Source organism: Diplotaxodon limnothrissa, linkage group LG13 (assembly GCF_057381915.1).
Source record: "Diplotaxodon limnothrissa isolate DT_005_m linkage group LG13, D_limnothrissa_male_GT1.1, whole genome shotgun sequence".
In the NCBI taxonomy this organism is placed as follows: Eukaryota; Metazoa; Chordata; class Actinopteri; order Cichliformes; family Cichlidae; genus Diplotaxodon; species Diplotaxodon limnothrissa.
Window position 1 is genome coordinate 12,322,981 of NC_140608.1, and position 26,556 is coordinate 12,349,536.

Here is a 26,556-nt window from a genome sequence, read left to right on the forward strand (position 1 = left end):
TGAAGCACTTAAATAAAATATTCATATTACATGTAGGCTGAGCTCTAATTAGGACATATTTTTTCAGAAGTAACAACATTATGTTAACAAAGTCTTCCAGCTTGTATCTGCACACTAGATGATATAAGTGTGACTTTTAACCTATCACTGATGGGCTCGTTGCCTCTTTGCTATCGACTTTCTGCACAACTGTGAAAAAAGTAAGTGCGACTGCTCCCCCTTGTGGTGAAAGGAAATAGATGCAATAGTAGCATTTAGTCAGCCACAACGCTAGGAGTCGCTGTCCGATATTCTGAGCATCACATTATCAGACCAGAGTATATATGAGTTGGTTTCGTTTGTTTTCTAGCTGTCAACAAACAGTTGCACGGAGCGGAGCTGTGTGCTCTCTGTGGGACTGCGCACATTTTCTTGTACCGATTAATAATTGTGAATGGAAAAGCTTGTAAGAGAGTGCCGTTGCTGACTGTGTAGCCTAGCGGGATATCGTTAGCAGCGAAAACCGGTGTATGGTTGTTTTATTCAGGGGAAGACTGAGGCGGCTAATCAGCGCTTGTCGACGACCATGGCAGCGGCGACCGTGGTGGAAGCTGACCCGGCGACGAGCGAAGGTGGTGCCGCTTTCTCTGGCGTCCAGAGCCGGGGTTGGGATGAATCCCAGCTCCGAAAGTATTCTTTCCCCACCAAGCCCATTCCCAGGCTGTCTCACACGGACCCGAGAGCAGAAATGCTAATAAACAATGAGGTAAAATTGCTAAGTTAGCTTATGGGAACTTCTAAGATTCGCTAAAATTGCACCCCGTGTTTTTACAGAAACCAAAAAAGTACCGCTGCAGCACAAACATTTTAGTAACAGCTTCATCTAAGAAATATCAGTCTTCAGGTTATCTACCAACGCGGTGACAGTGAAAGATCGCGAACAATCTTAGAGTTTTGTTTAGTGTCCAAGGACACATCCTGGACAGATTTAGCCTTGTTTTTATCACAACACTACATCAGCTCAGTGTGGTCAACATAAATCTGTATGATGCATTTAAATTTAGTACAGAGACTTTAATTTTCAAGCTCAAATCCTCAGAGTTCCAGCTTGCCATGTAAGAATTTGGCACTGTAAATGGGTTTTCGTGACAGCACATTACACCCAAAGCAAGATGCTTTCTTTTTCTTCCACATTTGGACGCAAACGTATTAATATAAGCAGATCCGGTATCTGTGCTTTGTGACTTTGCAGAGCTGTTTGGGGTGATCATCATTGTGGTCTACACACAGAAGTGTTTATAAGAATCAGCGTTTCTGTGGTGTCTTATCTGATATAGGTTTTTCACCTCTCCCCAACTTCTTGATGAAACAGCTGTAGGTTAATTCCAACCATAACAAATGGAAGTGAAATGCATGCCTCGTCTGCTTAAGGTTGAGGCTGTAATAATTTCTATCTTGAGCAGGCAAACAATATCATAATACGTCCACTGTCTTTTATTGCTCTTATTCTTTGTTTAATTTAGCTGGAGCCTTTTACCAAGAGACCTCTCTAGACAATAGTTACCCGTTACAGGAGTTTACTGATGGGCCACTGACCAATCATGTATAGGTGCATGGCTTCTATGCAGGCCATTGCATTTAAAAAGAAGTGACACCTAAGTCACTCCCCATAGAAAACTCTAATCACTTCAGTGTTGTCTCACAAGAATTTAATGTGGAATATAGAGCTATAAAGGTACTGTTAACCATATTAACTTTCCTCATTTAAGATATGGTATGCGTTATAAAACTTTATGGAGTAGGTGTATGTGCCCAACAAAAGCATATTGCAAAATGGCACATTAATAGAGCTGACACTTTCTCTGTTTGTAATCAGAATTGGTTTGCACAGAAGTAGATGTGTCATCTTACTAATACTTCTCCAAATAAACCAGCTTCCTGCTCTGCTTTTTATTATTCTTCTGCACACTAATCCATGACAGTTTTCAGCTCTTGAGACATGTTTATCTAAGAATAGTAACAGAACACGGATAGTAATATTGTCAAGCTTACTCACGTTTCACACTTCATTTTTATTACCATATATGGAACAAGGGAAGTGAAAATTTCTTACACATTTTCACACCTTTTCTTACACATTGTGCTCTTCCAACTTCCTCAAAACTGGTGCAGTTATCTGTATTTGGGCTTCAAGATCTCTACTTTGCAAATTGTGCAACAGTTAAAAAATAGTAATATGTATGATGGTGTAGAATATTTAGCAAAGGCAGGTTAGGGTGGGGAAATGCACTCAGAGATAATCAAATGAGTATAATTGCCCCCGTTTATTCATTATCATAGGCATCTTTTACACTGGAATTTGTTTATTTGGTGTTGTCATATTGGAGAGACTGCTTTTAACAGCTGCAGCCATTCTGATTCAACCATTAATACATGAGTGAAAAAAAAGACACATTGAGGGGTATGTGTAATGTAGATCACAGGTTGTGCTAGGAGTGACCCCTGTAGCTACCAAACACGGCTTCAAATGTGACATGTCAATTGTGTCGCCTTATTAGCTGTTTAATGTTAACAAAAACATCCATATTAAAACTACCGACTCTCTTTCCCAGCAGTATTAAGGCAGAGTGGAAAATAATGAGATATATTTAACTATTTTAAAACGACGCACATAAAGCGCGGGCGTAAAAACTAAAGAAAAAAAAAGATGTATTTGAAGTAAATGGCAGTTTCCCCCCTTATTTGCTTCCACCTGCCATCTTAATTTAAACACAGACCATAACTAAAGTGTCTATATTTCAAAACGTTACAGTTAGTTGACGGCGTCGAGGATTTACAGCATCATTTCAAGCCTTTGCCACCGAAAATTCTCCCAGTTGTCCGGTGAAAGTGAAACCGAGAACCAGTACAGTGCACAACGTACGAGACACGCGGGCGGCGGGGGCGCGCGCAGCGGTGTACGTTCAGTTAGTCACGTAGGCCTCGTAGCTCAGAGTGTGCTGCCATATACTCCCCGTGCAGCCCGCTGCAAGCTGCTGGGATATATTTATTTTAATGGCATTCAGAGCAGTTATTAAACAAATATTTTGGGAGATTTTATGAACAATAATGCGACAAAATCAACATGGTGATACACGCAGCAACAGTTAATGTTTATTTTTTATGTGTAATTAATAATTTAATTTTTTTTTTTTTTTTTTACTTAAAAGCTTGAAAAGTCGCCCTTGAAAGACACTTCAGCAGTCTTTTTGCATTCCTCTTAATTTATGCAGCATAGTTATGTGCTGGTCATAAAGGTGAGAAATGTAAAGTAAAACTTTACATTTTTATCCTACCATTGTACACTCGCTGTCCACTATATTAGGTATGCCTGGTAGTACTGGGTTGGATTTCTAATGGCAAAAAGAACACTGTAATCAAAGATTTACACTTATTAGTGTATAATTACATATTCTAACAGATTGATGCATTTTAACAGCCTAGAATTAGTCCATAAAAAAACAGACAGGGCACAGATTCGCAAAAGCCACCAAGTTGTCTGTCTTCAATACAGTAGTTGTTTGACTATTTAACAGTTTTACATGTATATTTTCATTATGTCTCTGTTTTCCCTCTTTTCCACTCATCCTCTTCCTTCTCACCCCACGTTTCATCTCCTGAACTGAAGTCAGACCTTTGAAATATGAAAAAATGCAAAACATGCTTGTGAACTTCACTGATCCATCAACTCATATTGGACTCCTTTCACAAAATTTGACGTTGTCATTCAGAGTAAATAGATGTAGAAAATTGGCATATTGACAGATAAGGTAAACAGTGGACTGACAGCCTGCGCTAATTGCAGACGAACAGTGGCCAGCTGTTTTTGTTTTGGGTTTTTTTGACCTATGATGGCCATTGCAGCTAGGATTAGGCGCTTGAATTGGGTGGAGTAGAAAAACAGAAATCACTTGACTGTAATCTGCAATCTACTGAAGTCTAGTTGTGAGATTTTTCCACGCTGCCATAAAGAATTAAAAGTAGTAGTAGATTCAGCAAGTTGCTGGAACCATTTGGCAGATTTTTGTCCATATTGACATGCTGTTATCACGCAGTTGGTGCAGAATTTTTGGAGTCCCGCCCATGATACAAATCTCCCATTTCACTATAATGGTGATGGTCATCTATTGCATCGAGAGCTGGTGAATAGGGGGGGCATTTGAATGCAGTAAACATTGTTATGTTCAAGAAACCTGTTTAAGATAATTTGCGCTTTGTGACATAGCATGTTAACCTGCTGGAAGCAGCCATCAGAAGAAGATACTGTGGTCATAAAGGGGTGGACATGGTCAGCAACAATGCTCAGGTAGGCTGTGGTGTTTAAATAATGCTCAGTTAGTCTCAGGGGGTCCAAAGTGTGCCAAGAAAATATCCTCCACATCGTTTCACCACCACCAGGAGCGTGAATGGTTGATACAAGGCGAAATGGACATGGTCCATGTTCCAGTCTGGTCTTCTCTTGCTGTATCCCATCTTCAAGGTTTGATGTGTTTTGTATTCAGAGATGCTCTTATGCATTGGGCGTGATGAGTGGTGATGAGTTACTTTTTCCTCCTATCAGACTGAAGTATTCTGACCGGTCTCCATAAACAATGCCATGTTCAAAGTCACTTACGTCACCTTTCAATTGCGTGAAATAAAGTTAGATTTTTCTGTTGTGTTGAAATGCTTTTTATTATTTTTTTTTTCAGGAACCGGTGGTTTTGACAGACACAAACCTCGTGTACCCAGCTCTCAAATGGGATATCGCATACCTCAAGGACAACATTGGAAACGGAGAGTTCTCTGTTTACATTTCAGGAAACCACAAATTCCTTTACTACGATGAGAAAAAAATGTGCAACTTTGAGAACTTTGTCCCGAAGTCTCAGCGAATGGAAATGAAGTTTAACGAATTTGTGGATCAAATGCACGAAACGGAGGAAAGGGGAGGAGATGAAAGGTAGGATGAAATGATATTTTAGTCGAAGCGGTGTGTTTGTTATATAGGCGTATCGACAGGGGTGCACATAAGTGGTCCGCAGGTGCGCATGTGCTGTCAAAATAAAAGACACGCACCAGCTAAGAAGTTGCTACGCGCGTTTGCGTACAAAGGTACTGTTTTTGTCCACTACAGTGGGATTTTCATGGCATATTCTGCATCCCATCTCTGTGTTTTCATCATTTGTTTGAAACCAGCTCGCCTCCTGCAACCACTTTTCCGAGAATACGTGCTTCTTTTGCGGTTCGGACTCCTGATATTTCTTTGGAGGTGGAGGAACACCAAAGTAATTGCTTAAAGGAGCTTGCTTCTTCGACATCTTTAAGAGTTCTAAACAAATGTCTGTCCTCCTCCACAAAATCTTATGTACGCAAACGCGCGTTACAACTTCTTATCTGGTGCGCGTCTTTTATTTTGACAGCGCATGCGCACCTGCGGACCACTTAAGTGCACCCCTAAGTATAGAAATATGGTGCACGAGGGCCTCATTGAATGTCAGGGACAAGATGTGTTTGTGCTGCAGGTGTACTTAACAGGGAAGGGTTTTTACACTCACAGCGTAATGCAGCAGAGGAAAGCGGTGGCCATGACTAAGCATTTCCACCAGAGAACCATGGGAGAAGCTTATTCCTGTGACCTGACTTGGCCTGGCAGCACACACACAGACAGATCATTTACTAAAGAGAGCTGACTGTTGACTTGCCGACACGCAAAGCGGCTTTTACCTATTTGGATTTAAACTAGCCACTTCCTTAAATGCTAAATTTCTCTTTGTGGTGTAAAGGAGATGTAGTCAGCTGAAACAGGAGCTGGTAAACAAGTTGTCATTGTACACTATAATGCCAGTGTATTTTATACCACTTTTGTCTCAGGCTCATACATTTTGCATGTGCCCTTTTCTCGTGCATTTCAAGGGTATATCTGCAGCAGACGCTGAACGACACAGTAGGAAAGAAGATCGTTGTTGACTTTCTTGGTTTCAACTGGAACTGGATCAACAAGCAGCAAGCCAAGAGAAGCTGGGGACAGCTGACATCCAACCTCCTGCTCATTGGCATGGAGGGTGAGGCTCTGGCAGCAGAAAGAAAATAAGTTCAAAGTTATTTTTGTCACCCCTGCGTTACATTTTCTGTTAATCTGTCACCGCAGGCAATGTGACGCCAGCGCATTATGACGAGCAGCAGAATTTCTTTGCACAGATTAAAGGCCATAAGAGATGCATCCTCTTCCCGCCAGACCAGTTTGAATGTCTCTATCCATACCCTGTTCATCACCCCTGTGACAGACAGAGCCAAGTAAGTTGTACTGTAGGTGCAGAAATTTGGTCAAATGATTAAAGAATAAGATGAATAGATTGATTCTTGTATAGCGCTTTTCTACTCTACTGGAGTCTATACAACATGCTGGGTTCACCCATACACAGTTATCTATACTTTCTAACTGTCATTCATACACATTCATACTCCGATGGATGCATCGGAGAGCAAGTCGGGGTTAGTATCTTGCCCAAGGATATTTGGCATGCAAACTGGGGGAGCCAGGGATCGAAGCACCAGCCTTCCAATCAGCAGTTGACATGCTCTACCTCCTGAGCTACAGCCACCCCGAAAGTTGCTAAATTTCTTTAAACTTTCAGCAAGATGACACTGTTATTTCCATTTTTTAAATTTTTAAATTTTTTGCAGTTTTAAAATAACAAAAAAAGGAAAGGATCACTCTCTGCTTAATGACACCCTCTTTGCCAAAGCCATACAGATGTTTTTTTTCTTTCCTCTTTCTACTCAGTCTCAATTCTTGTTTGGCAAGTTTTCACCAATTTATCCTGCAAGATGTGTAGTTGTGTTATTCTCTTGTATGGGTCTTGTATGCTCTTCTCCTTTGAGGTTTATAAATATATTGTTGATGTTCACTTTAAGGGCCTGAGGGCTGTGGTGCAACCTGTATTTTGTGTTCCTTGCTGTTATGGATTTTAAACTATCATTATGTGCTTCCAGGAGTTGGCATTTACATAAATGCGTTCTTCCCGGTTAAATGTTCCCATACTACTAGCTGCAGCACAAACCCAAAGTGTGTTTGAGCTGCTCCATTCAGGAGGGGTTCATGTTATTAAGCCAGGCTGCTTATTGGTGTCAGTTTTATTTCAACAATATCAGTTTGGATTTACAAATTGTGTCAGGCTTGCTTAGATGTTACTTTGCAAACTTGCAGAGGTGTTGCTGCACAGTAAGACCGTGCACCACCACTCCAGAGACTGTTAAAATGTTCTCAGTCTTTTGCAGGTCATCAGTGGCAATCCGACATGCAGTTTTCTTGCTCTTCCAGACTTGCCCTGCGGCATTTGTTTGAACTCTTTATTTGCATTACAAATTTGAAGAAACTGTTACCTTTGCTTATCCTGTGATAGCCTTCTCTTCTGTAGGCTATCAGATTTTTATTTTCACAGTGCCAGTATGTGTTTGTGCCACTCTGCGTTTTCTGTTAGAGATGAAATGATGGGTTGAAAGGTGACGCTTGCCCAACATTGTATACTTACCTGTTTGACACGCACAACACACAGAAAGCTTCATATGTTTGATCTCCGGTCCAAAGCCAGCTCCATCCTGCGAAAAGGCTTTCGGCCATGCTCACGTGCAGATGCCTGCACTGTGTCCATATACGCTGCCTGGAAAAGAAAAAAGGCACACAGTCTAATAGTTCATTGGACCAATTTTAGCTTTGATGACAGCATGCGTTCATTGTGGCATCATTTTTATAAACCTGTGCAATGTCACAGCATTTATTTCCAGAGTTGCATTCATGTTTTGCCAAGCTCTTGTGTTGACAGTGGGGGAGTTGGCCCACTGCCTAATGTCTTCTCCAGCACATCCTAGAGATTCTCAGTGGGGTTAAGGTCTCGACTCGGGTGGCCAGTCCATGTGTGAAAATGTCTCATGCTCCCTGAACCACTCTTTCGCAATTTGAGCCCAATTAATCTTGGAAGCTCAGGAAAAAAAGCCTTTGATTAAAAAAACCTGGTCGTTCAGTTTATACACCTCACTTTTTAAATTGTAATTCTCTTAAACCTCAACCTGACCAACCGAAGCAACCCCAGATCATAATGCTTTCTCTATAAAACTTTTTTTTAAAACCACATTTCTAACTCAAAGATGATTGTTGAGTTGTTAAGTGATTTTCTGTGCTTGATTCAGGAGAGTAACTTGACCCTTCAGTAACAGAATATTATCTTCGCCACAACCACAGGATGTGTCTAGCTGCAGAGTTGTTTTAGAGATGAGAAGCTGCTCACTGCGTCAGCTAGGCTTAAATAATCTCTTGCTAGCTGAAACACATTAACAACACATTTAGTGGAATTTAGTAACATAATTATTCAAATGTGTCACACCAGGCAGTTGCATAGACGGCACATGAAAACTGGATAAGGTTTTAGTAATATTTTTATTTTTTAATTAGTTATGATTATAAAGAAGCCTTAGCTCCATTGCATTAAGGGTTAGGGTTCTATTTCATTTGCACTTTGCTCCTTTCCTTTTTTTATACTGTAAAAACTGTGAAATACAAAAATAATACACATTGCATAATATATTGAAAAGAATATTTCATCTTTAACTTTCTAATATAATTATTTTTCACATTTTGATGAGTGAAACCAAACTTTTGTGTGCTGTATGTAGCAATACACCCAAGTTTGATTCCAATGACGTCATTAATGTGATAACATTAGATTTGTTTTATTAATTTACCTTAATAACTTTAATCTGCACCTTTTTAAATGTGTTTTATATTTCATGAAGACAGATGAGTAATATGTTCCTGTTTCTTATATAATTTATTTATTCATTTATAGGTTGATTTTGATAATCCAGACCATGAGAAGTTTCCAAATTTTAAAAATGTTGTTGGCTATGAGGCTGTCGTGGGCCCCGGAGACGTGCTCTACATCCCAATGTACTGGTAAGAATAATATCTCTGTGATCTTTCTATCAATCTTATGTGTGCAAACATTTCTTGGAAGCCCTGTCAGCTGTTGTGTTTTCATGCTCTCGGCATGGCTTTGTTTTATTTAAGCACTTAGCAGGCTGTTGCAGGATTATCCATCAGTCGTTTGGTTTAGGTTGGCCTCATTAATTAGCCCAGAAAAAGCAAGCGTGACATTAATGTGTCATGTGATGGAGTTCTCTGAGTCGCACTTTCACATCCATGTGAGGAGGAAGTGTGCGTTGTATTCCGCCTCTGTCATTTAAGAGGTTTTAAAACATGATCTTTTCCTTTTTTAGTGTAAAAGTAGTGTCTTGTGTCACTTTGTCACTCAGTACATGTCTGCTCATCGTATTATGCCTTGCTATTTTAGCTAATGTAGCCAAAGGACAAATGAGCTTGTGCCATGGGGAGGAGTCAGTTGTCTGTCCATCTGTCCACGATTCACAATCCACTACTCCGCTTTGAGCATTAGTCAGATTTTGGTGAAATTTGTGCACAGTGAACAAACCCTTTGGTCCCTTTTTTTTTAATGAGCATTTTTCCATTTTCTCCATCATAAACTTCATGTGCACTCCTTAGTTTAACCAAATTCTTGCTCCTGATGTACATTTTTCAGTTTAAACCATTTAGCAAGGTTGTTGACATGAGTCTCTGTGTTGACGAGTGATGTCATGACTTGCTGTATGTGTTGCATAGCACTTGATTTCCTTCAGATCAGGGGTGTCAAAAATCATTTTACGTCATGTGTCACATAAAGCTCAGTTTCATCTTAAATGGGGTGGACCAGTAAAGATGTTGCCCAATATCTCGTATAAAGAAATACACCTCAAAATTGTTACTTTGAGTGTGAAGAAGGTTACCTATGTATTTAATGCCAAATGTGTCTTAAGAAAAGTACAATTTCATCAATATATCTGTTTGTCAACATAATGCTGTGGTAAATCAAATGAACCGGTCAGCAGGGCTTGTACTGTAAAGAAATGAAAGACGGTTCCATTATTTACTTTGTAAAATCATTGGAAAAAACCCCCCCAAATCCTATTGTAAATGGTTTTAAAATGAATACTAACAATAAAAAAGTAAAATTTTCTTGCAGTTGGTGTTTATCTGTTGAGCTACTTGGTGTATGGCAGATTATAGGTTATTACAGGTTACGTCTTGGTATAGACTAAAACTAATGAAAATGCAGTTAAAGGCTCAAAAGTTTTGGCCTCCTCCTTTAAAATACCACCTTTTCCAAAAGCATCCTGTGGGCTGGATTGGATCCTTTGGTGGGTTACCTCTGGCCCACGTGTCGTACGCTTGAAACCCCTCCTGTACATGGATTATGATCTTACTGGTCTTGATCATGGAGGACGTGGTCATTAAGAAGGCAGCGTAGAGGTCTTCTTGCCACCATTATGCATTAAGCGCTACATAGCACTGAAACTGCACTTTTAAAAGTTCTTAATGATCTTTTATTAATTGCTGACTCTAGTAACTCTGCCATTTTTGTGCTTTTAGATATAAGTGTGGCATTTGATACAGTAGATCGTGGGATTCTCTTATCAAGACTGGGGAGCTGTGTGGGTATTAAAGGAACTGCACTTGAATGCTTCAGATCCTATTTAATTGATAGAAGTTTTTCTGTCAGGTTTGGTGGCTCTTCATCCACATCCACTTACCTTACATGTGGGGTTCCTGAGGGATCTATCCTGGGCCCAGTACTCTTTTTCCCTTTACTTGCTCCCATTAGGCTCTATTTTCAGGAAACACGGAATCTCATTTCACTGTTATGCAGATGATTTTCAAATTGACTTTCCTCTTAAAAATAATTCTACGGACTCTCTAAAAGTGTTGCTAGACTGCCTCGATGACATTAAATCATGGTTTGCATTAAATTTTTTGAATGTAAACGACCAAAAAACTGAGATTGTACTATTTGCAGTGCTTGCAAAGAATCTCGGAGTGTTCTTTGATAGCAGCTTTTCATTTGAGAAACAAATTCTGTTGTAAAAGCCAGCTTCTTCTAGCTCAGGGCACTTGCAAAAACTAAGAACATTTTGTCATTTGCTGACTACATGCATTTATTTCATCCAGGCTTGACTACTTGGCTACTGTAACAGTCTTTATTTTGGTATCAGCCAGGCTCTGCTCTCTCGTCTTCAGCTAGTTCAAAATGCTGCAGCTCGACTCCTGACCGGCACACGTAAACATGACCATATTTCCCCAGTCTTGGCTCATTTACATTGGCTTCCAGTACGTTGTAGAATTGATTTTAAGATTTTATTGCTTGTTTTTAAATCTCTAAATGGATTAGCTCCATCATACCTCTCTGATCTGTTAACTAAAAATACTCCTAGTAGAACTCTCAGGTCAGCTGATAAATTACTTCTAGTTGTCCCTAGAAGCAGGCCAAAAAACAGAGGAGATCGGGCCTTTGCGATTGCTGCAACCAAACTTTGGAACAGTCTGCATCTTGAAATTAGGATCTCTCAAACACTTGACATTTTTAAAACCCGTTTGAAAACACATTTCTACGCTCTAGCTTTTAATTGTCACTGAGTTTTGTTCTGTTCTTTGTGTGTGTTTGATCTACTTTTTTACTATGTACAGCACTTTGGTCAACCTGTGTTGTTTTTAAATGTGCTTATAAATAAATTGATTGATTGATGCTAACACCAGTAATGCACAGACAACCAATGACAAGAAAACATATCACTTACTTTGTGTACTTCACACATTACAAGAAATTGGGATACTGGGGTACTACACCATTGACATTCTGTTTTATTTTCACTTAGACTGCTTGTAGTTTCTTACTTGCATTTGTAATGCTGGGATTAAGTGATGGTTAATTTTGCTCTAACACATTCAGTTCACTGGATTTAGTTGATTGTATTTTTCTTCTGTCTTCAGGTGGCATCACATTGAATCGCTGCTGAATGGTGGAGTGACAATCACTGTAAACTTCTGGTACAAAGTATGTACAGTTACTTTAAAACATGTGGTATATTGCCACCACATGTCTGTTCATGATTGCTCAGCTATTACATGTACTTCCAGGGTGCCCCCACACCTAAGAGGATAGAATACCCTCTGCGGGCTCATCAGAAAGTAGCCATCATGAGGAATATTGAAAAGATGCTGGGAGAAGCACTCGGAGATCCACATGAGGTAAAAAAAAGAAAAGAGTGGTTTCTAAAGTACTGGCAGTGTACATGACTGCACAAAGTTGCACATGAATGTCACATTGCCTGATTCTAGAACATCAAATAAGATCCACATTTAGGTCACCTGTTACATGAAATCACTGGGGCATGCTGACCCTTCCAGCAACCCAGTTACTGTGAATATTTATGGCTTACCTGATTTAGTACAGAGGAAAGATATATATGCAGTTCAGGACAATGCAGTGAGCATAACCGTGTAGTAAGAGTACGTGATGTAGCTTATCCTAAACAAAAAAAACCTTTTTCTTTTACTGTAGGTCGGACCTTTGCTGAAAACAATGATCAAAGGGCGATACGAGCAGGATCTTAGTTAGACCCCTACCCTTAAAAACTGCTGACTAGACTGCTTTGGAAACTGTGTGCATGTGATGCTGACACTGCTGTGTGTGTAAGCACTGTCTTTGGAGCTACGCATCACTGCATGGCAATAAGCGGCCATCATGAAAACGTTGTGCTTCAGTCTTCGAGTGCCATTGTCATTGGAAAAATACAAAAGCAACAGAAGAAACATCGATCAAACATTCATGTTCTCGTTTTCTTTTGTCTATTCGTACCGATCTGTCAGAGCTGTCTCAGTTTTACAATTCAAGCTGTTGATTGTCTGAAATTGGTAGAGAAGCATTGTTATTTTAACCACTAATGAAAGAGTCAGAGGGGTATTATATGTACAGTGCACATCAGGATATTTGTCATATACATGGAGTAATACAGTTTTGGCTTGACTAGTAAATTTCATTTCATTATGTTGTAATAATCATAATCTTTATTGCAATTCAAAGACAGCTTTACAGCTGAGGTTTTTGGGAATATTTATCTGCGTTTCCTCTATGCCTACCTAAGACTTGCTTCGGATACGATCAGCAAGACTTCTCGTTTAAAAAAAGAAAAGAAAAAAAAGACATAGGCACAGATGTTAATGCAGTACAGTAATATTCAAAAAGTGTTTTTTTTTTTTTTTTTTTGTTTTGTTTTTGTGGGGGGGTCATATATTCAGCTGAAGGAATATGTCACATTCTTTTTAGCAGTGATTTCTTTTCCTTTGTGTGTGTTATAAACTGCTCTTTGAGTTTTTACTTCAAGGCCTTTCTTTGGGATGGGCTACTCTGCACACCAGTATCAGGAGAAGTGGGTACTTGAAATGAGCTGATCAGTGCAGATTTAGTTGCAACTTTTAAGAAAGAAAATATGAAATTTGTGGAAACCTCTTAGAACAATTACACATCATGTTGTCTTGGGTTAAAGGGTGTAAAACCGGTTTAAAACAACTCACATGTTAAAATGCTATTAGTTTAGTGAACTAGCAGGAAAATGTGTGGAATGTAGCTCAGTATCAACCATTGCAGTGCAACAAAGAAGCACCACCTAGTGGTTAGGTTTGCATTTGCTTTTCAAGCTTGATGTGGACTACAGTACACTTAATCAGAATGTTATATTACATACGTCTATTTTGAAATTAAATGATTCTGTAATGTATACAAACATTTAATTCCTGGTGAAAATGCTGTATTTGCATCTGTAGATGAGAAAAATGTATTTTTACTTTCACACAAACAGGTTTGTAAGATCTTGACGCGAGAGCGACTTGAAAGATGGCTGTCATAGAAGTTTAAGCTGCTCTCTCGAGTTGTTATTAATATGTACATTAAATAAAAGGGACACCATTTGGTACACGCTGTGTGGCCACGGTATTAAAAGCGAGCACAGTGGGGTACGGTGGCTTGCGCACGTCAAAGTAGCATCCACACGAATGCTACAGTAGGAGCATGGTTTCGCAGAACAGTTTGATTAACTTAAATATCAGTGGCTTTAATGTTGTGGCTGACTGGTGTCCTGTGCAGTATGTGCCAAACCAACCAGTAGATGGTGTCTTCATAATGTAACTGAATAAATCAGTGAGATGAACCCTTGAAATGGAAATATACATATATTGTCAATATTTTTTCATTTCTTTCTGCTCAAGGTTCAGCCTTTAAACTCCTGATAGTAATCATCATTTGTTCTTCTCACAAATTGTGCAGTGATCAAACGTTGAGTACTAATTACTCTGTAAAAATAAGACTGTTTTGCTAGGGTAATTAATTACTGTGCGTGCCTTGTCTTAAATGGGCAGGGTATTAAATGTCACAAGATTATTATTATTTTTTTTTTAATTTTCCAATTTTATAGTAAAAATGCTTGTTGTCACTCTGGCATTAAGCTGCTTTAAAGATGAGAATGATTTTATTTGCAGAGATAGTTATGTTTTTTTTTTTTTTTTCCTTTTTTATTGATGGATGCCTGTGGTTTCTTTTTTTTTTTTTAAATGTCATCTCCTTGTTCTTCTGATTAAAGTTTGTTTGTTCTTCTTCTTCTTCTTCGTCTTCAGAGTTGACTGATTACTGAAAGCTGTGAAATTAAATAATAAACTTAAATATTCAAATTTAGCACCTTATGTATGTACATGAATAAATAGACACAACTCATATGGTAGTCTACAAAATTAGTATTTACTATAAATTGTGCGTCAGCAGTTTCTCAGAGCGAGGAAAGCTGTTTCGGTTGTCACTATAACAGCTTCAGGGGATCCATTCCATGCTCTACAGTAACACCATCATACAGTATTTAAAGATAACATTGCTGCCGATAAGCACCAGAAACAAGACATCTTTCCAACACCCAGCTGTTACACTACACCGAGGGGAAAACTATATACCATCCATTTAGAACAAATGCTTATAGCTGGTCCAAATGGACGCAGAAAGAAACACAAAGCATATATCTAAAAGAAAACCCCATTTATCCTAATCTACAACTAACAAGAAATCAGAATCCAATCAGAGGAAAAAAAACATCCACAATCACATGCGAAGCAAACCTCACAGAACACAAACGAGATGAGAGGCGCTGTGACAAGAGAACCACTTCGGTAATATGTAAACGGACCCTGAAAGCACATGATCTATTATCACAAATACATGATTGGAGAATTTGAAAATCTAAACATCTCTATCAAAAATAAAGGTAATCCTGTTGGAATGAACTTTAAAATGAAGTCATCCAGCAGCATTTTTTACTCTGCATTAGGGGTGTGAAAGAAAGCACACACACAACTTCGTAATGTTAGAAAGTAGAGTGCTGCAGTTGTTTGAACATGTCTTGAAAAATGAATTTATATAGCATACGGACATGTTTTCAGCTGGGTAAGGCCTGTGAAGTGTACGTCCTCCTTTATTAGGGATGAGCTGTGAATCCGTAGGTTGTCAAATCTCACTTCTGTCAGACTTCAGATCAAGTTATTGTAATGCGTTTTCTTCCCCTCTGGTTTTAAATTCAGTACTTAAACAGCTAGGTTGCAGAGTTAAAGACGCCAAGATTTTTACTGGGAGTAACCAAGATGGACAGAATTAGAAATGAGTACATCAGAGGGACAGCTCAGGTTTAGCTGTCTGGAAACAAAGAGGCAAAGCTGAGCTGGTTTGAACATGTGCAGAGGAGGTGATGAAGATGGAGCTGCCAGACAGGAGAAAGAGAGTAAGACCTGAGGCGATTCAACAATGTAGGGAGATGCAGGGGACGATAGTGTTCTGTGGCAAAACAACCAAAATACCGTAAAACTTTGCATATTAAAACATCCTTTTGCCCTAATACGTGTGTGAGAAAGTGGTTAAAGTAAACAATCAGGACTTCCTCTTATGGACTGAACAAACTGATTTAAAATTCAAGGCCTGAACAAACATATCTGCAGCACTCCTACTGACTACAATACACAGTTAGGTGCATAATTTGTTGGACAAAGACAATTTTTGTAGTTTTGAGTGTGTACACCACAACTGAAAGACCATAGAAAAAAAAACAAAAAACTAAAGGTCACAATGGCAATTATTTACATGGGTAAGAAAAGCAATTTCATCAGCATATCCTCCATTTTCACAAACTGCAATTAATTCATCAATTTAAATACAGCAAGTTTAAAACAAGTTGTAAACCACTGATTACACAAGAACAAGGAGGAAGGACTTGACTTTACCAATAAACATCTAAGACTAATGTTTTAAATCATCACGATTATCTTATTTAAAATCCACCGTGGTGGAGTGCAGAGGCAAAACTCCAACAACAGTGTCCTTGTCCAACAAACTCTGGACCTAACTTTAAACTAAATGAAATTGGCCTCTTTGAATCAATATGTACATAAAACAGCTGATAATTCTAATGTCCAGAAGAAACTTTACAGCACCACTAAAACTTAGTTACAGAAATCAATATAGGTTCATTCACAATGTCAGTACGGCTTAAAAAGAAAAATGCATAAAAAAAAATAACATTAATTTTTTTTAAACAAACACAACCTCAATACTGTCAGAGCAACATCAGACCTGCTGAGATGGCCAAACGTAGATAGGTTAGGCTGTTACAAACACACACAAGAACGCAAGTCACAACATCCTGACTGAAATATCTGTTTCAGTTTTTCAATAAAAAACTGAAACACTGTAATCCAACGTTTTAACCAAGGCATGAAAAGGTAACTTTTTTTTTTTCCTTTTCCAAAAGAAGCTTCTGACAACACTGCAGATGTCAGCTTTTAATTGGGAAAAAACAAACAAAATGTAGGCTAAATGAAATTAATAAATTAAAAATAGTGTAAACAATACTGTCATTAGCTGCTCTTTCAGAACTGTGCTCGTCATCAATGGAATCTGTACTTTCGCGCTGGCTTGAGGTTGACATATGTCTTCTTCATGTCCTCGGTCTCGTCCTTCTTCACGAGCTGATACCGTTCTCCTTTCGTGGTTACCACCTGGTTACCGTGGTACCGAACTAGCTTCTTTGGAGCCTGTCACAACAGAGTGCACCTGGATTTAGAGGCATGAAACAGATTTGATGTGAAGAAAATAGAAGTATAAGGGGAAGCTTACATCTTTGGGAACGACGGGACGGTGTGTTTTCTTATCTTCCTCCCTGTCCACCAGCATGTACCTGGTATGATTAAGCACAGTCATAAACTCAAGAAACAAACAAATGAGGAAAGTTCTGCTGAGTCACACTAGCACTCTTACTCACTTCTCAAGGATGCTCTCTTTAAGTTTCTGGTCTGCCAGTGAGGAAATACTCTTCCCATGGTTTACCTGAGACAAGAGGATCCCATCAAAGACTGCTAAGGAAGGTAGGAGGAACACAAAACCAACGTTTCTGTGTGTATCAGAGACTCACGTTAAGAGGTGTGGGACTGAGTTGAACATCCCCTTCTATGATAAGACGAACAGCTTCCTCCATGTCTCCTTTGGCAATAGACAGGGCGCTGCGAGCCTCAGTCAGACTACACTTGGGAAACATCTCTAGTAAGTGCTGCTCCTGGGCCTCCCACTCAGACACTGGTGGCTAACACAGACACGTGAATATTTGTTAATGGATGTAACAATATCTACAGTAGGACAAAAAGACAAATGCAAATATGTAAAAAAACAATGTGCTGATGTCAGGTGAATCGATAACCTTGGCAGTGGCTCCCTCTGTCTGTGATTTAAGGCACTGCGTTTCTCTTCTTGGTGGCTCACTGGGCAGGCTGGTGAGCTTCAATGAGATCTCTTCTGTCCTTGCCTTGGGGATACCATTTTCTTCACGAGCTAAATAAAAAGGAACAAATAAATTAACATTTAGTAGAATAGTAGAGGTATCAGAATCACACTTTTAGAAACGCTGAGAAAATGAACATGTTTGCCACCTGAGGTCCGAGCAGTAGCTAGTTTTGAAGCCAGACTGAACATCATTTCACAGACTTTGACACTGCAGAATAAAAAGAAAAAAAAACTGTTATTAAAAAAATAAATAAAAATAGAAATAACATTAAAACACATAGTACAGTTGTTATGTGGTTTTCTTAACCCATCCAGAGAAAGGAGAAAGTCTGTTTACCTGTCAATTTCTGCAAAGCCAGGTATGTAAGCTTCTAGCATCTCTGCAAAGTCCTCCACATCAAAGTTCTCCTCAACACTCTGCTGGGAACCAAGATCCTCCAGGACCCCAGTGATGTAAGACAACAGGACATCATCCAGTGTGCTGCATGGCACGGTAAGAAAGGAAGTTACTTCCAAAAGCCATAGAAAATGATTTTTCAGGCTTAAATGAGGCTGGGGGCTGCTTACCTGAGATCTGCATCAGTAATGTAAGTCTGAATAAATTCCTGCAGTGCACTGTGGATAATTTTGTGGAGGTCCATTACTTTCTCCTGCTGTGAGGTAGAATACGCACAAAAGTCAAAGTGCTGGATGATCACGTCAGTTATGTACTGAGCAGTGGCAAATGCAGACCATTAAATAACCTAACAGCTGTCACCATTTACCAGATTTGGTACACAGTCAGCTCATGCTGAAATAAACACGTTACAAAACCAGTTGTTACAAAAGCTTGAGATCCAGCATCTCTAGCAGGCAGCGATGACTTTTATGCGGGACAGATCTCAAATGTGGTTAGCTGTGATGCAACCATAATATTACAAACTTTGAGGAAAGACTTACCATTGCAATTAGGCAGATTAATTCAGATAGTTAAGCAACAGCCTATCTATGCAGCTAACAACGCTTTAGCACAACACACACACAACTATACAATGACCTCTCTCGTGCTTTGCAGCACAGCATTAGCACTGCAGCTGTTACTTACCCGCTAATGGTTAATTACTAGCATCACGGCTTAGCTATCATAAGCTATACGATATTGTGTGTTGTTATTCACACACATATCACTCGTATTTTCTCAACATCACAAGTGTCTGTTGATCCACAAGGCTAACCTTCATCTGGGCATCTCGTTAGAGAAATAGCGCTAGCAAAGTGGCTTCTCGTTAGCTGACAACAACTACAAGCAAGCTAACACTCAACGCTGAATGCCTAAACGAATGCTGTTACATAAGAGCGGGTTTGTATTGAAGAAAACTTACTGTGAGAGAAATTATGGAGACATGAAGCTAAAAGGTTTTCCCCAGATATATACGGGGAAGACAGGTCAGTACAGGGATTTCTATTCGTGACAACCGCAAACTTGCACGGCACGATTCAAAACATTAGCACGTCACTTCCTCTAAAAATGTTTAATCCTTAATAATGTTGGTTATATTTAATTGAAATAAAAAGGAAATCTAATGCAATTCAGACTGTTTCTTTTGAATCTGCACTGTCAAGCTTAAACACACACACAAAAAACAAAACAACCAAGAGACCATGGTAGAATAATATTTTATTTAACATATGTTTTTTAAATATTCATATATATTCAAGGGACTATCCTGCTCCCTCTTAAAATACACAGTTACTGTGACAAAATATTGCTACAAATAACAAAGAACTACACTCACTGCAGCAACAAGATGCTGAAAATATTCCTAAGAAATTTTGGTCTATATTAAAATAATATCATCACATCATTCTTGCAGATTCGTCAGCTACATATTCATAATGGGAATCTTTTATTCCACTACATCCCTAAGTTGCTACGTTACACTGAAATCTGGTCACTGGAGGCCATTTGAGTATACTGAACTCATTGCTATGTTCAAGAATGTAGTTTGACGAATAAAACACAGCAAAATCCAGTTTGAGATGATTTCAGCTTTGTGACATGGTGGGTTATCCTGGTTATCCAGTGTACCCATTTTATGATGGACGGTAGATAGTAAGTAGATAACTAATGGCGGAAATGCAAAAACATCAGTGTAAGACTTTCTCAGAGCTATTAGTGCTAATACCTACCAGTTCAAGGTCATTGTTACCTTTTTTAAAATATCACATTTTTTTCCTTAGTGGGTAAAATAAGTATTCAATCAGTCAATCAGTCAATGAATGAATGAATGAATGAATGAATGAATGAATGAATGAATCAATCAATCAATCAATCAATCAATCAATCAATCAGTCACAGATACTTCTTAGACACCAACCTCTATGCCACCATGGGCAAAACCAAAAAGCTGTCAAAAGAAGCTGGAATGAGTTACAAGACCATCAGCAAGAACTAGTGACAACTGTTGGTGACCCTCAGTCTGAAGCTCCATACAAGATCTTTGGTTTATGAGGTGAGGATGATCATGAGAAAGTTGGTGGATCAGTCCAAAACTATATGTATGAGTCGGTAAATGATCTGCAGACAGTCAGGACCACAGTCAGTGAGAACACCATTGGTAACACACAATGACTGTAGAAAACAAAAATGAGCTCTTTGGCATCAATTCTACCCACCCTGTTTGGAGAAAGAGAAGTGCTAAGTATGACCCAAAGAACATCATCCCCACAGTCAAGCACAGAGGTGGAAACATTATGATTTGGACTGTTTCTTCTACTAAGCGTACATGCTACTTCACTGCACAGAGGGGCCTATAGACAGAGCCACGTACCATAAAATCATAGCGGAGAGCCTCCTTCTCTAAGCTGTGGATGGATCTTCCAGCATGACAGTGGCCCCAAAAATATTTTCAAGGCAACAAAGGTGTGGGTAAAAAGGAAGCACAATAGGGTCATGGATTAACAGCCTTCAGTCCAAGAGGGTCTGCCAAGATGCAGTAAAAGAAGACTAAAGGATTTAGAGAGTTTCTGTAAACAGGAGTGGCCCCAAATCCCTCCTGACATGAATGTAAACCTGGTGACCAACTAGAAGAAATGTCATATCATTATGATTTCCAGTCATGTTTTGCTTGGGGATCAAATGTATATTTCACTCAGTGACATGCAAATCAATTTATAACGTTTGTGTAACATGTTTTCTTCATGATTTTTGGCTGATATTCTGTCCATCTCCATTAAAATGCAACCATAAAAATTAGAGACCGTTCATTTTCTTGCGAGCAAGAAAACTTACAAATTCAGCATGAGATCAAATAATTATTTCCCCCAAAGTATTTTCCAGCTGTCATCAAATATTTTTCTCTTAGAAAATACATTTTATCTTCCACTGCGAACCCAAGATTTACAGTTCATTTGTCTTATTGATACATGTGTAGATTTCTTTTTTTAAATTCCTGACTCAGTGTCTGAATATTGGTCTATTTACCAGCCTATGGTAGGGTGGTAAACAGTCTACTCTCACTTTGACATTATCTTATATCTTTTGCCAGATCCATACATAGTTGATGATCAAGGTGTTATCTGAGGCAACATCAATGATGTCATTAGAGCCTGCTCTCAGTTACCTCCGCCTGTGTTGGTATTATAGCAGATATGTACCTGTAAATCATTAATGCTCATTCAATTGTCTCCTTGCTCCCTTGGCAGTATCTCTTGCCGGCTGTAGTATTTCATCGGGAAATATGGTACACACCACTGATAAAACAAGCAAGAACAATTCTCGACTTGGCTGAACTCTGTTTCAACTCTGAGCTCATGGCTAGACAGGTGGGGCTGAGGTATCAGAGGAGAGCATGTAGTATCTGTATTAAAGGACAGCATGGTGTTTTTCCCCTCTTTGTGTTTTCCCAACACCGAGAACAGCCTGCAAGTAGTAATACACACATTTGAAGAACATATTGTAATATTATATTGCGCATGCTCATACTTAGAACAGCCATTGCTTATACCTTAATGCACGAAACAAGGTTTTAACTGCATTTGCACATGTCCAAACAGAAAATAATAGTCTCAAAAGCCATCTGGAGGTCCTGTTTATAGCTTCTTCTAGTCAAAGTTCAGTAGTTAAATCAACCTCACAGACCATGATAAAGACAAAATTAACTTTTGCCTTTGAAAGGCCAGGTGGAAACATTTGGGAACTAAGTTAAATGACTATGATTTTTCTGCAAACCCAGAAAGGATTCCTTTTTTTTACTGTTGATATTTTTTTTAGCTTCCAAAAAGGGGGAAATGCCAGAGAAAGTCTGAGACCCGCTGTTTTAAATCAACAGATGTGCTGACACTGGGTGGCAGCATTGAGTTATTAGTGACAAGAGGACCTCTTCTATTTTTTGAAAAGATAGCATTCTCATGAGACCTTTCAGTTGGAGAAAAATAAAATAAAAATAAATGAAAGCAAGAAAAGAATTTTAGAATATCTTTGTGTATTTTCCACAACCTCCTGGGATGGCGAGATGCTCCCAATGTTACGTTTTTAAATGCAAAAATGAATTATGTAAAAAACAAAAAAACAGACAGAAAAGTTCAATTTAAGAGTGCAAATTTGGATTAATAACAGTTGTGTGGATGATGTTGGGGTTGGAAGTTGTTAAAAGTCACCTATAATTTTGTCCTATCTGAAAGCATTAACCCATGCTGATGTACAAATTTAGGTTTCTTTGATTTGGTTTTATGAGTGAAGACTTTCTCTGTGCATACAGTGGCTACAGTGCATTCAGTGTGAGTGGGAGACATGTTTGGACTGCTTGTACTGGGTTGACCTCAGCCTGTGCTGTGAGCAGAATTGTTAAATTTGGACTTGAGTGAACGAAAATGGAATAGAATATACCAGTAATGTGAATGTACAGCTGAGGGTTAGTGAGGTTTTTTTTCCTGCTATTGCTGCAGGCCTTTTTAAGGTTCAGAAGAAAACATTTACTTCTATAAAACATGTGGAGCATTTAAAACAAGTCATATTAATGCTTACAGATGGCTAACACTGTAAATAATTACAAAGATTGTTTTAGACTTTTAGTTTTAACCTAAAGACATGGAAGAGCAGGTTGATTAAGTTAAAGTGGTGTGGCAAAACTGTATCCTTTTGATTGTTTTGTGCATGCGTGTGGCGGAATGATAATTCAACATAATTGCGTAGTTTTCTTTTTTCGAAATTTAATTGTAAAAGTTTAAAATTGACCGCTTAAGCATGTCCAAAGACATAACAAATAGGAAATAAATGCATTTCTTCTGCATTTAAATCCAATCAAAAGCGTTGTACAAAATGTCTAAAGTGGTGAATTTTATTCAGAAAATACAAAAAATTAAAAAATGAACTTAAAAACTTACCTTTTACACAATAATGTGAGTGGGAGATAAATTTAATATGTGCTAATGGTATGTTTATACATTTCTGTTCTTATATGCCAGGGTACAATCAAGCATGTCATGCAACAATGTCGAGGCAGGGCACATAATGTGGATATTGTACTGGTGGCACAGATTTCCATTTTCACACAGACAATGGGGGCTGGGGGCTGGGGGTTGGCTGAGGCAGTGTCTGAGAAAAAAAAGAAAAGAAGGTATTTTACAGTTCTCATCAGACTCACCAAAACACTGAATGATTTAATGCCAAATTAATTACCCCTTACCCAACTTTAGACAATAATGCTCGGAGCCGTCTGTCGGAACGGTATTCTTCTATTAACAGTCGCTTTGCAGTTCAGCCAGAGTGATTTCATATTTAGATTTTATTGTATTTTCTCAGTGAGTGCGTGGCATTGCATCCACAATAGAACGGTGCAGAATTATTTCACATTTTCTGTTGAGTCACCTGTGCAGTGCAGATGGGATCAGCACACTCAGCGGAGGCAGAATTTGTTAAACAGTTAACAGATCTGTTCCTAAGCATTACAAAAGGAGCATTTACGAAGTGAATTCAAGCACAGTGTGGTTTAATTAGTTGAAACTTTTATAATATAAGGCTTTCTTCACAATCATAACCTAAGGTATGTTTAATCAAATCAGATGCTTGAAATCCATTTCTCCTCTCTCTGCTTGGTTTTGAAGGTCATAGATTTCAAAGCCAGACCGTGTAGATTTTTTACAAAAGCACCATATTAACAACACTCATGAAATCAAAGCGGGCATATGAATTTAATTAAATGTTACCTTTTACACTTTTTCCCCCCCTTAACAAAAGCTGCCAGTTAGTGACTTGAGAGAACTTGGAGCATAAGCACAAGATACGCTGGCTTGTTGTTCGAGGGTGAGGCTGACCTGGTCCAGATCCGGGCCACCTGTGTGGCCTAGCCTGCCCTCTCATCTGCCTCCTGTCCTGGCTCCAGGAAATGGTCACTAGGCTTCCCACTGGCTCTTTCCATCCTCTTCTACTTCCCCCATCACCTTCAACACAGAAATCAGAGCTAGGTTAACAGGATGTTTAGAAAAATCTTAATTTGTATCTGGAAATAACATAAAAAAATATACATTTAATTATGATATGAATATATATTTTTTTGTCGAGCTACAGCAACAAGCAGAGAGATTCAAATCCCAACTAGCTTAGGTTTATCTCAGTAAATGGATTGGTCTCTCTTGTCTTAGTCTGCGTGTCTCTGTTCAGCAGTCGATAGGTTAACCTGCCTGTGGCATCCATCTTGTGTGGCCCGCCTCACATTACCATTGATCTGAGGGAAATAAAGAGCACACGTGTTATTATATACAGCCCAGAAAAACACCCTCTCACAGTGATGGAGTGAACAGGCCAAATGTATGAAATATTGCCCCTCCGACATATTCAGTCTTCCTGTCAATAGTGCAGCCTTTGCCCACAACCTGGATCAATAGGGACTTTTATCTTTTCACGATAACACATAACGATGCCTGTTGTCTTCTTCTGATATTGAAGTTTTAATTTTGTCTGCCACTCTTTTTTTTTTCTTAAACCATCCTTGCTGATATGTACATTTGTATTTGCTTTTACGGCATCTCTTTCTTTCTCTCTCAGTGTTTTTTTCCTAAAGAAATATAATTGGCGTGGGCCTGCTTGTCTGAGACGTGGCAGTTACAAATTTACATGTTGGTTTTCTGGACGTTTCTCTGAAGCTTTTGGGGGTCTCTCATGTGTGAGACTGCTCAGCGGAGAGAAGACACCCCTCTGTAAAAACATCTGTTGTGGAAATGGCTGTCAGACTCCCTTTTGTGGGCTTCGTCTCCTCCTTGCGCAGAGATTGTCATTTGTTTTGATCATTTATGTGGGTGAAAGAATAATAATAAAAAATCTGGAGAATATTCCCATGTAGTTAAGCTATCTACAGGAGGTTGTGCCTTTTTTAATGGAAGGCAACATTTCCATGTTTTAGTGGCACAGTGCAGCTGGCACATCGAGGCATGTCATGTAACTATGTTATTTAGTGTAAATCTAAACTATAATTCTCTGGGAGCAATATGGCAAAGTAAAGTTTTTAGAAACATTTTGCAATTTACCAATTCAGTAAGCATACATCCCCCCATGCATTTAGCGTTATCGACAGCGGCTTAAAAATGATAACAAAAATTATTCATGACGCGATGATTGTTATCACAATAGGGAAGAAGTCAGTGGAGAAGAGAAATTGGCATTGTGCTATATTGTTTCGAACGATTTCATTGTGCAAAACACAATTTATTTACTTTGTCAGATTTGTATGAGTGAATGAAGAAGTCATTTTGATGTCATGAGTAGTAGCTAGTCTAGTAAACAAGTACACTACAGCTCATAGACGATGAATAAAAAAGATGCTGTTTTAGTTTATTGTCAACAAGAAGTTTGCCTTCTGTAGGGACTGCAGGTGCCACAAAAGTCAAATGTGACTGAAATGACTTGGTAACTCCTAAGACTTTTATTCTACAGCAATGCCCTGTTTGTACAAATGTACGCCGACTGATATTCTCTTTTGTAGTCTTTTAGCGATTTTACTCAGACTTGAGCCAAATTTGATTTGGGATTTGTGGAAAAGTGCATCATGACAGCTGTGACCCACTTTGAAATGATAAAAAACATTACATTTTCACATTTAACCTGTCTTTGTATGATTTCCACAAAACAGTTTTGGTTGGATGTTTCCTTAAGAACCTCTTCTACGTTGTTACATTGTTTTTTTCTTTCTTTCTTGTTTCGAAGTACGGCATTAATACTCCAAAGTGTTGGTGTACACACTGACTAAATCCTGACTGCAATGTACAGTTGGTTTACAGTGTATATAATAATATTATCTTGTGTCATTTCTGTCTGAACAGTCTAAATGTTATACGCGAGACACAGTTTAAAGATATCTACATTTAAATGGATCATAGCTATAAGATCCTTGTGGGAATTAATGCAGTGCTTGTGACTGTGTGATTTTTCCTGAGGAACAGGTGAATGTTTGAGTAGAGTGACACCCCATAAACTAGCTGATAACCTGTTCCTGCGTCTTCTTATCTGTCTTCCAGACAATCCCTGCTCCCTGAGCACGTTGTCATTTCCCCTCAGGCCCATTATCAGATCCCCTCTGTGGGCTCCCAGCAGCTGCAGTCATTGTGGAAGACTCTACTTTTATAGCACCATGATGTCTGTGACAGGATTTTTATTTTTTATTTTTTATGAGGAAATATATGCTCTATTTAACTTGTTTGGATAGTAGTTTCCTTCTTTTTTAATGCATGTTAACACAATACTAGAAAAATATAATAATGCCGTTTTGTATTAAAAAATATTCTGAAAACATGACAACTGTAAAAGATATATCAAACATATCATAAAAAGAAGAAG

At 38.7% G+C, this 26,556-nt stretch overlaps 2 protein-coding genes across 3 annotated transcripts; one reads left to right on the top strand and one right to left on the bottom strand.

Annotated features, from left to right (window-relative positions):
- The first annotated feature begins 356 nt into the window (after window positions 1-356).
- Window positions 357-14,461, top strand: hif1an (hypoxia inducible factor 1 subunit alpha inhibitor). The gene is made up of 8 exons (XM_085369832.1): window positions 357-745; window positions 4,710-4,960; window positions 5,914-6,062; window positions 6,149-6,294; window positions 8,844-8,950; window positions 11,876-11,939; window positions 12,023-12,133; window positions 12,447-14,461. Exons 1-8 carry the CDS (start codon window positions 566-568, stop codon window positions 12,501-12,503), a joined length of 1,065 nt encoding a protein of 354 aa, XP_085225958.1. The 5' UTR covers window positions 357-565; the 3' UTR covers window positions 12,504-14,461.
- Window positions 14,462-16,787: 2,326 nt separating this feature from the next.
- Window positions 16,788-19,199, bottom strand: cuedc2 (CUE domain containing 2). Of its 2 annotated transcripts, none has more exons than XM_085369272.1 (9): window positions 19,109-19,199; window positions 18,315-18,400; window positions 18,085-18,228; window positions 17,894-17,955; window positions 17,665-17,795; window positions 17,383-17,550; window positions 17,233-17,297; window positions 17,088-17,148; window positions 16,788-17,005 (listed from the first exon to the last, which is right to left on the bottom strand). In XM_085369272.1, exons 2-9 carry the CDS (start codon window positions 18,386-18,388, stop codon window positions 16,859-16,861), a joined length of 852 nt encoding a protein of 283 aa, XP_085225398.1. In that variant the 5' UTR covers window positions 18,389-18,400; window positions 19,109-19,199; the 3' UTR covers window positions 16,788-16,858. The 2 variants fall into 2 exon arrangements, with proteins under 2 accessions (XP_085225398.1, XP_085225399.1); XM_085369273.1 differs by lacking the exon at window positions 19,109-19,199 and adding an exon at window positions 18,832-18,892.
- Between the last annotated feature and the right edge of the window lie 7,357 nt (window positions 19,200-26,556).